At 31.2% G+C, this 10123-nt stretch overlaps 2 protein-coding genes across 2 annotated transcripts; one reads left to right on the top strand and one right to left on the bottom strand.

The window, feature by feature from the left end:
- Nucleotides 1–2295: 2295 nt before the first annotated feature.
- On the bottom strand, nt 2296–5608 carry HELRODRAFT_168724 (hypothetical protein; the record flags this gene model as incomplete). Its single annotated transcript, XM_009014589.1, has 2 exons — nt 2296–2546; nt 2617–5608. The coding sequence occupies 2 exons, from the start codon at nt 5606–5608 to the stop codon at nt 2296–2298; spliced, it is 3243 nt and encodes a 1080-aa protein (XP_009012837.1).
- A 587-nt stretch (nt 5609–6195) lies between these two features.
- HELRODRAFT_190619 (hypothetical protein) lies at nt 6196–9416 on the top strand. Its single transcript, XM_009014588.1, has 11 exons — nt 6196–6373; nt 6555–6661; nt 6826–6910; nt 7286–7355; nt 7496–7547; nt 7797–7888; nt 8136–8227; nt 8364–8431; nt 8537–8616; nt 8811–8929; nt 9140–9416. Exons 1-11 carry the CDS (start codon nt 6342–6344, stop codon nt 9255–9257), a joined length of 915 nt encoding a protein of 304 aa, XP_009012836.1. The 5' UTR covers nt 6196–6341; the 3' UTR covers nt 9258–9416.
- The last annotated feature ends 707 nt before the right edge of the window (nt 9417–10123 follow it).

Below are 10123 nucleotides of genomic sequence, written 5' to 3'. Positions count from 1 at the left end.
CATCATCATCATCATCATCATCATCGCCATCAATTCTATCATCATCATCATCAACATCATCATCATCACCACTACAACCACTATCGCCATCATCATCATCAGCAGCATTATTATTATTATTATTTCCCGCCTCACTATCATCAACATCAATACGGACATCATTTTCGTCAGAGGGGTCGATAACCTCGCCATTATTATTATTATTATAGTTGTTGTTGTTGTTATTGTTGTTGTTGATGTTTTTATCATCATTATCATCTTCATCGTCATTAAGGCCACCAAAATTATATTTAGCTGATACGGAATCAATGTTTATATTATCGTAAATTGCATCATTGTTGTTGTTGTTTATGTTCTCATTGCTGACGTCATCTTCACCGTCATCATTATCAGCATTGTGGTTGTATACGTCATCTTTGTTTACGCAATCGCGGTCTTCGTCATCATCATCATCGCCATCATTGTTATCATCATCCTTATCATCGTTATTGTGGTGACAGTAGTTGTGGTCTCCAACTGCATTACTGTCACCTTTTTGAAAGAATTAATGTTACGATTTGTCATGTTGTTGTTGTTGATGTTGTTGTTGATGTGTTGATGATGTGTTGATGATGTGTTGATGATGATGTTGTTGTTGATGTTGTTGTTGATGTTGCTGTTGATGATGATGTTGTTGTTGATGATGTTGTTGTTGTTGATGATGTTGTTGTTGTTGTTGATGATGTTGTTGTTGTTGTTGATGATGTAACATTCGTTTGCGTAATAATAATCAACATTTAAATCAGCATTACACTTCCGGCATTACATCAGATTACATATCAAATGTTGATAACAAGATAAACATATCAAAAAACGGCAGAGTAAAACTTGAGTGGCATATTCCCACGATTGCCATCTAACGCTTTTTTGCCAGGCAAAATTTGAAAAAATTTGAAAAAAAAGCTATAGAAATTAGAGGAATAATACTCTTCTCGTAATAATAATATAATGATAATGGTAATAATAATAATAATAATATAATGATAATAATAATACTCAAAATAATAATAATAATAATACTCAAAACCTAGTTATTCATACAGTACCAACAAAAATCTATTTACATCTATATCCAAAGAAAAACTTCCCTTGCTATAACCATGCAAGATGCAAAAGATGGAAAGATGCAACCGGAGTGACACGCGAGAGAATTTAATTACATTTCACTTTACATTAGTTACAGCAATAACAAAAAAATAACAATAATAATAATAATCCTCGTCGTCGTCATCATCATCTTCGTCGTGTCGCGGTCGTCATCATCATCATCATCAGCATCAACAGGATCATCAGCATCAACAGGATCATCAGCATCAACAGGATCATCATCATCAGCGTCAACAACAGGATCATCATCATCATCGTCATCATTGTAACCTGCAATGTTTGGATAGCCATTGTTTTTCTTGTCAATGAAGTTGACTTTATTTTCATCATCATCATCATCGTTTTCGTTGTTATTATCATTGTTATCATTATTATTATTATTATCATCACTATCATTACCACCAGTGGCTGCTGTGGTAGCTGCATCAGTAGCTGCTGTGGTAACTGCAACAACAGTGGTTATCCCGTTATTTTCTTCATTGAAATTACTAATATTATCATTAATAATGGCAACTGCGTTCTTGGTGATATTATCATCATCATCGTCATCGTCATCATCAGTATCATTATTATTGTTGTTGTTATTGTTGTTACTTTTATTGTTATTTTTATTGTTATTTTTATGAGACGTTTGGCATGAAGCAATGTAAATATTATTGTTCAACCAACTATCATTGTCATTACAGGGGCGATGATGATGATGATTATGGATCATGATGTTGTTGTTGTTGTTATTGTTGTTGTTGCTGCTGCTGCTGTTGTTGTCGTCGTTATCCATTGTAAGAGAATTGAAATTATCATTACTAATGTCTCTATCCTGAATGTTTGTTACATTATCTAGGTTTGTTGATGTTGTTGCTGGTGGTATCGTTGTTACTGATGTAATTATTGCTGCCATTGTTGATGACTTTAGTGTTGTTGTTAATGTTGTTGTTAATAATGCGTTATCAATAGATGTTGTATATTGTTGTTTCAAATGTGTGAGATGGGATGGTGTATTTTGCTGTTGTTGTTGTTGTTGGAATAACGATGACGGTGAAGATGATGGTGAAGATGATGACTGATGTTGTTGTTGTTGTAGATGTCGTTTCGATGATGATAATGATGGAATTGTAAATTGATGTTGTGGCTCTTTTGTATTATGAATATTCATTGATTGTTCGAGGTCACAATGCTCTGTTTGCTTTTGATGTTGCTGCTGCTTTTGATGTTGCTGTAGTTGTTGTTGCTGATGTCGGTGTTGTTGTTGTTGTTGTTGCTGTTGTTGTTGCTGCTGCTGATGTTGTTGTTGATGATGTTGTTGATATTGCTGTTGTTGTTGCTGCTGCTGTTGGTGTTGATGTTGTTGATGTTTTCGTTTTCGAGAGTGCTGTGTCGATATTTTTTGATGTCCATCTCGACTTTGTTGTTGTTGTTGTAGTTGTTGTTGTTGTTGTTGTTGTTGTCTATTAGCATCCTTGCTTTTTACACTCTGTCTCTTTGTAAGACTCGGATCGGAAACAATAGTTGCGGGTACATTTTGTTGTTGTTGTTTATATATTTGTTGTTTATGCTGTTGTTTGAGCTGGTGTTGAAGATACTGCTGAAGATATCTGTGTTGATTTTGTTGACTGTGTTGTGGTTGTGGTGATTGTTGCAGTTGTTGTTGTTGTTGCAAATGTTGTTGTTCGTTTCGTTTAGTTTCAGTGGTATGTTGTTTATGTAGTTGTTGCTTATGTAAATGTTGTTTAGGCTGTGTTGGGAAAGATTGTTGTTGCAGTTGTTGTTGTTTCTCACGACGTAGTTGATGTTGTTTGTGAAGTTTCAAACTCCTTTTGACATCACCGCTAACACTACAGCCATCACTACTAGTACCACTTTGCCATTCAGGTTGAAAAGCAGGTTGCTGCTTTTCAAGAGAGATTGAAGGGTTGTGGCTGTTGAGTTTGCTGTCAGTGTCGTTGTTGTTGTTGTTGCCAGGTGAATATTTCTCAACAATTAAACCCACACCATCGTCGCAGCCACCGTCACCAATGTTATTGTTGTTGTCGTCGTGGTTGTTGTTACCTTTTCGTTTGAAATTTTTCGCGAATTTCATCAAGAACTTCCTAAACTTTTTCATGTCTAAACTCACCAGATTATTATTATTATTGTTGTTGTTGTTGTTATTACTATTACTATTACTATTGCTGTTGCAGGCATAAATTTTGTTATCTCCAAAGCTAAAGTATATATTGTTAGTATTATTTTCGTTGTTGTAAGCATTTGAAAAACTATTATTATTATTATTGTTATCACGGGGCAAAACGATCATTTTATCACACAAATCATCACCATCATTATTATTATTATCATTATTATTATTATTATTGTTGTTGTTGTTATTATTATTGATAATGATACCAGGATTGTAATTATCAATGACATTATCCATGTAAGCAACGTTGATATCATTGACGACGGTATCATCTCCAGAGCTATCGTCATAGCTCGAGGAACTCAGGACAACGTTATCGTTATCATCATCGTTGTTGTTGCTGCTGCGTGTTGTTGTTGTTGTGTTGGTTTTATTTTTGTTGTTGTTGTTGTAAATGACATTACTGCCGCTTGATTGGCTGTTGTACTGGATGAAGTTGTTGCAGAAAATAAAGTTGTAGCAGTCGGTTTGAAATGATGTCATCAACGGAGTTGTTCTCGTCGTGGATGACGTTGATGTTATTGATGTCGTCGTATTAAAAGTTGATGTTGTTGTTGTTGTTGCTGTTGTAGCTGATGGCGCATTTGTGGATGTTGTTGTTGAACTGTTGATAGGTTGTTGAGCATCGATGTTTCCAACGTTGTTACCGATGTTGATGTAAATATTGTTGTTGCTGATGCCGTCGTCGTTGTTGATGTTGTTGCTGACACTGGTACTGCTGCTACAGCTGCTGATGTTGACGGCTTCACTGCTGCAGTTGCTTGTACGAGTGAAATAGTTGCTGCTGCTAATAAAATTACTGTCATTTAAGCTACTCTGGTAAATGTTATCATCAACAACGAGACTGACGTTCTTGAAGCTAGCCACATTGATGTTGTGGTTGTTTGTGTTGTTGTTGTCGTTGATGCTATTGCTGTTGCCGCAAAAAGAGTTGTTGTCATTTGCTCTGGTATAACCACTGATGACGTTGTTGTTCTCAAATGAAGAAGGCATGCCATTATTGGAATCCTTATTAATGCTAGAATCTATCTGGCTTCTTATTTCAGTGTTTGCAGTTGTGTTATTACAACTAAAATTAGTATTATTATTGTTATTAATGTTATTATTATTATTATTAATGTTGTAGAAGTTATCATTGAAATTGTTGACAACCGCACTAAACATATTCTGCCTGTCTTTATTAAAAATCATTCCAAGCTTGGCGTTGAATAGCTCTGCCTTTTTCTTCAGATCAACTTTTGATTGGCCAGTATCATCGGATGGATTGCTCTCATTGGTCAGATTATCTGAGAGACAACTGTCAAAAATGTTTGATTTCTTACTAAAATCTGTTCTTATACAGTCAAACGAATTTCTGTTTAGTAAGAGTTCCGTCCTATTGTTGTAGGATGAGGATGACTTGTTTGGCATGCATTTGCCAACATTGGTATTGTAATTACTGTTATTGAGATTGCTGTTGTTGTTGTTGTTGATGTCGTTGATGACAGGATTATAGTTGTTGTTAGTGTAAATAATGTTGTTATTGGTACAGATGTTAGTGTTGTTGTTATAGTCCATTGAGCAAATATTATTTTGGCTTTCATTGTGACAATTAGCTTGAGCAATAAAGTTATAGTTGTTGTAATCTTCATTAATGACTTTATCAGCCTTAATGATGTCATCACTATTATTATAATTATAATTGACGTTATTGTCGTTATTATTATTAGTGTTATTATTGTTGTTGATGATAACAGAGTTACCTTTAACCATTGGTGAAACTTTTAGTACATTTTTTAAGGCAAAAACTTTTTCAGGAGTTTTCTGTTTGGTGACTTTTTCGGTTTCCTCTTCCTCGTTATCACCATCGACATCATAGTGGTGATGGTGTCTGCCTTGGTGATAATGAGTATCGTGGTATCTGATTCTATGAACGACTTTTTGCCTATGGTGAATATTTTCTCTGAGCCTGGCTAGCTTAGGCAGTTTGAAGTTAGGATCTGCCTGTAAGCAGGATGTAAAATTTTTCTTGGCAATATATGAAGAGATCAATTTTTTCCTGTAGTTTAGTGAGTAATCTACAAATTCCTCATCTTCTTCAACAACATTTTCATCTGTGTTGTACTGCACTACGTCGTTGTTGAAATGATGATCACCCTCATCATCAGAGCTGTCATCATTTCTGTGGTATTTTTTGACTTTTTTGGACTTGCTTTTGGTGTGACATTCGTTGTACTTTCGTTTTTTGTCTACAGGGAAACCTGTTTCGTTGGCTTTCCATACATTTTTATCTATGTGTCTTTCCATGGTTTGAAATTAGATAGAAAAATCAAAGGTGAGCTTCCTGGAACAAGGGGAATGATTGAAAATTGATTGAACATAAATGAAACTTATTAAAACCATTTGAATGCAATAAATCTTTCAATTGCAACCACATACGTAAAAAATGAAAATGAAAAAATATTTGAAATGTTCACTTTTAAAGAGAAAATCCACATTTCCCAAAAAACGTATGTTACAAAATAAGCAAGCGAAACTCGATGAAATAACTCTACGAAAAGTTGGCAATTTGGTGAAATTTACAATTGAATAATAAAAAATAAATAATCATGAAATGAAAAAAATGTTAAATTTGACTTGAAAAAAGTAGCGTAATTACAATCGAGCGACGAATACGAACATGACAACTGACTTGTTTTTAATGTCACCAAGCAAGGTTTAGGTATAATGTAGAATTTATATAGGGTGATTATTTTCACGTCAAAATTATGATTTTTAAAACTTTTAAAATTTTATAAAAAAAACAAGTTTTTATTAAATTAAAAAATTAAGGTTTTATTCAAGCTATTTATGATAAAAACAATTTATTTGTATTTTTTAACAAACTTTCCATATTTTATTAACTAACATTCACTTTTAAAAAATTTTTCATATTTTTTGACGACTTAAGTTTTTAATGTCACTTATTTGAGCGTTTTTCTTATTCAAATTAACGTTTCCTGATTTTTAGATGAGAAAGTTATTGATTAGGTAGAAAAACATGGCTGGAAATTTTTGGCACAGTAGCCATTAGTAAGTATTTTTAAAAAAATCTTGTTATTTGCAAAGTTAAGTTTTTTCATATTTAATTTATTTAATAATCCTAATTAAATATATAAAATTATAAATTAATAAAGTTTGATATTTAAAATTTTTATTGTAATGACATTATTTCTAAATTCTTCTAAAGTTATTTCAATTTTTTCTCTAACAGTCAACAATGGCTTCTAGAACGGTCAGACTTGCTTAGGGAAAGACATGAAGACCTATCTGTGCTGACGGCCGAGGAATATCAGAAAATAATCATATTCTTTGCTAATGGCGAGTAGTTTTCATTGTCTAATCTTCTGGAGTTTTTGATATATATTTTAAATTTGATTTAATAACAATAATTACATTTAAATAATACATTTAATTGTACTGATTATTCATATACCTTATGATTAGTTTAAAGTAAATTTTAATTAATTAATTAAATTTTTTAGTCATCCAAGTCATGGGAGAAAACTTGAAGATGAGGCAACAAGTCATTGCAACAGCAACCATCTACTTCAAAAGATTCTATGCCAGGTCTCCTCTCTCTTTTTCTCTATTTCTCCATTTCTCTCTCTCTCTTTCTTTCTTTCATTTCCTCTCATTTCTTACACTCTCTTTTTTCTTTTTGTAAATGTATGTATGTATGTTCATGTTTTTTTATATAATTCTCATAAGGGACTATTAAAAAATAGTATTATTTATTTGATTCAGGTTTACTCTTAATTTGTTCTAACTAACCCTCTTTTTCATTTTATCATGTTTTTAGATTTATATATTTTTTTGTTACAAAAACTTAATTTTAATAAGTTTTAGTAAATTTACACTTTTTAATCTAATAAAATTTTACTTTGATTTACTTATCCATTCATTCATTCATTCATTCATTGGTTCATTTATTCATGCATTAAGGAATTCTTTCAAGTGCATTGATCCACTTTTAGTGGCCCCAACGGCTCTGTTCTTGGCTTCAAAAGTTGAGGTCAAGACATTTTTATTTTATTATTAAAATATTAATTATTATTATTATAAAAACAATAGTTATTATCATAATTATTGTTACAGTTATTAATTATAATTATTATACTTATAATAAATATTGATAATAATAATTCATGATAGGAGTTTGGAGTTGTTACAAATACAAAGCTTACTGCATGTTGTGCTCACATTTGTTGGTTTATTCTTTCATTTGTTCGTCCGTTCACTCGTTCATTATTTTATTATTTATTTTCTTTCACTCATTCACTTATCTGTTTGGGTCATTGGGTGCACATTCAATCAACCAGCCATTCAGTTGATTTTTTATAAACTTTTAATCAAGAATAAATAAATAAATGCACTAATTCATTCGTTCATCTATGCAATCATGCATTAATTCATTCTTTTCTCATTCATTCATTCTTTTACTATTTTGATTCAGTAAAGACAAAATTCAGTTATGCATATTCGACCGACTTCCCATACAGAATGCATCAGATATTAGAATGTGAATTTTTTCTGCTTGAAACTATGGTTGGTTGGTTGGTTGATTGGCTGCCTGGTTTGGGGGTTTAATATGATTGGTCAGTTGGTTTGATCTGATTGGTTAATTTGATTGATTTGAAAGTTTAAATCTGATAGGCTGGCTGATTTGATGTGATTTATTAATTTGTTTGTTTCATTAATTTGTTTGTGTAGTTGGTTGATTAGCTGGTTGGTTGATTAGCCGATTAATTATTATTATTATTCTTGTTGTTAACGTTAACATTATTAATTGTAGGATTGCTGCCTGATATTATATCACCCGTATCGATCGCTGACGCAATACATGCAGGACCTCAACAACGATGAACAACTCATGCAGATGGCCTGGTCCCTAATTATAAATATTATAATTATAAATATAATAATTATCATTTATTATTATTATTATCATTAACAGTAAAATAATAACTAATAATAATAATAATTATTATTATTTATGTAATTATAATTTATAATTTTATAGGCGGATAATAAACGACAGTCTGAGAACAGACGTTTCTCTTCTATACCCCCCATATCTAATCTCTCTTGGTTTGTTATATAAAGTTTATTATCATTATTATTATTATTTATTATTCATTATTATTATTTATTATTATTATTATTTATTATTATTACTGTTATAATTACATTCAGCCTCTCTGCATTTGGCGTCAATCATATTGAATAAAGACCTCAAGCAGTGGTTTGCTGAACTCTCTGTCGATCTGGACAAGGTGATGATGATGATGATGATGATGATGATGATGATGATGATGATAGTGGTGTCGACGACGATGATGATGATGGTTGGGACGGTGATGGTGATAGTATAGCGGAAGTATTGGTGGTGATGATGATATCGTTTTTGTGATGTCCTGATTATGTATAATCATATATTTATTAGTCCTGCTTATTTATCTATTCTTAGCTCTTGGAGATTACCAAAGAACTATTAGCACTTTATGATCTTTGGAAGACTTTTGATGAGAAAAAAGAAGTGCCGGCCTTACTCGCTAAAATGCCTAAACCGAAAGTTAATCCGTCTAGGTGAGCAACCAATCTTTCTGTCTCTCTCTCTCTCTCTTTTTCTTTCTCTATCTGTTTCTATGTGTTTGTATATATGTGTGTATATATATATATGTGTGTGTGTGTGTTGTGTATGTTTGTTTGCACTAGGTTTTAATTTAAAATGATATTAATAATGGCAGCAACAACAACAATAATAATAATAATAATGTTTTTATTAATTTTTTCCAGGCCTTCGTCGCAAGGAGCAAACAGCCAGCAGCAACAACAACAACAACAGCAGCAGCAAGATATGAACGTACAGCAGCAGCAACAACAATCGAATCAACTCATGTCCAATGTTCAATAGTGTTGCAATAACGGTGTTGCTATCTTCAATTTGATCTTGCCTCTTGTCAGCCAAAGCAAAGTAAAATCAAAGAAAGACCAAAGGATGCAGTTGCATTCAAATTTTTGAATATATTAATTAATTAATTAATTGATTAATTAATTAGTTTATTGATTGAATAATAAATAAATAAATAACATTAAATAATAGCAAGACTTATTCCTGCCAGAAAGCAATGCAATGTAATGTTTATTCACCAAATAGACTATAAAAACCTCGAAAGTTTATGATAATAATAATTCGAACATTAATTATGTTAATTATTGCTAATTAATTGACAATAATAATAATATTCGAAGAACGTAATTTCCAAAATATATATATATATATATATATATATAATATTGTATGAATTCTACTGATATATATATATAATATTGTATGAATTCTACTGATATATATATATATATATATATATATATATATATATATATATATATATATATGTTGGTAATAGACCATAATTTTTACAATATTCTATAAATTCTACCGATTAACGCCAAACATTCAGTAGAATTTATAGAATATTGTAAATATATATATATATATATATATATATATATATATATATATATATATGTGTGTGTGTGTGTGTGTGTGTGTGTGTGTACACACAGGAGGATTTTGTTTGAAAAACTTCAAAGCAGTTTAGGGGCATTTTATGATTATTTTTATTATTATTGTTTATTATTATTGTTGTTTATATATATAGGGTATATAACGTTTATTTTTAACGTTAAATTTAATGCGTGTATGTGTGTGTGTAAACAAAAATGTTTTTTTTTCATAAAATATAATATATATAATATGTTTCCATTGTGTGCGAA

The sequence above is a fragment of the Helobdella robusta genome (genome assembly GCF_000326865.2).
Source record: "Helobdella robusta unplaced genomic scaffold HELROscaffold_14, whole genome shotgun sequence".
Taxonomy (NCBI): Eukaryota; Metazoa; Annelida; class Clitellata; order Rhynchobdellida; family Glossiphoniidae; genus Helobdella; species Helobdella robusta.
Note: the sequence above shows the minus strand (reverse complement) of the source record. Positions and strands in the feature narration are given on the sequence as shown.

Excerpts from the sequence above, each read along its gene's own strand:
- HELRODRAFT_190619 (XM_009014588.1), top strand. The coding sequence starts at position 6,342 with ATGGCTGGAAATTTTTGGCACAGTAGCCATTA. Across the intron at positions 6,662-6,825 it reads AATCATATTCTTTGCTAATG|TCATCCAAGTCATGGGAGAA; the intron begins GCGAGTAGTTTT and ends TAAATTTTTTAG. Across the intron at positions 7,889-8,135 it reads TTTTTCTGCTTGAAACTATG|GATTGCTGCCTGATATTATA; the intron begins GTTGGTTGGTTG and ends TATTAATTGTAG.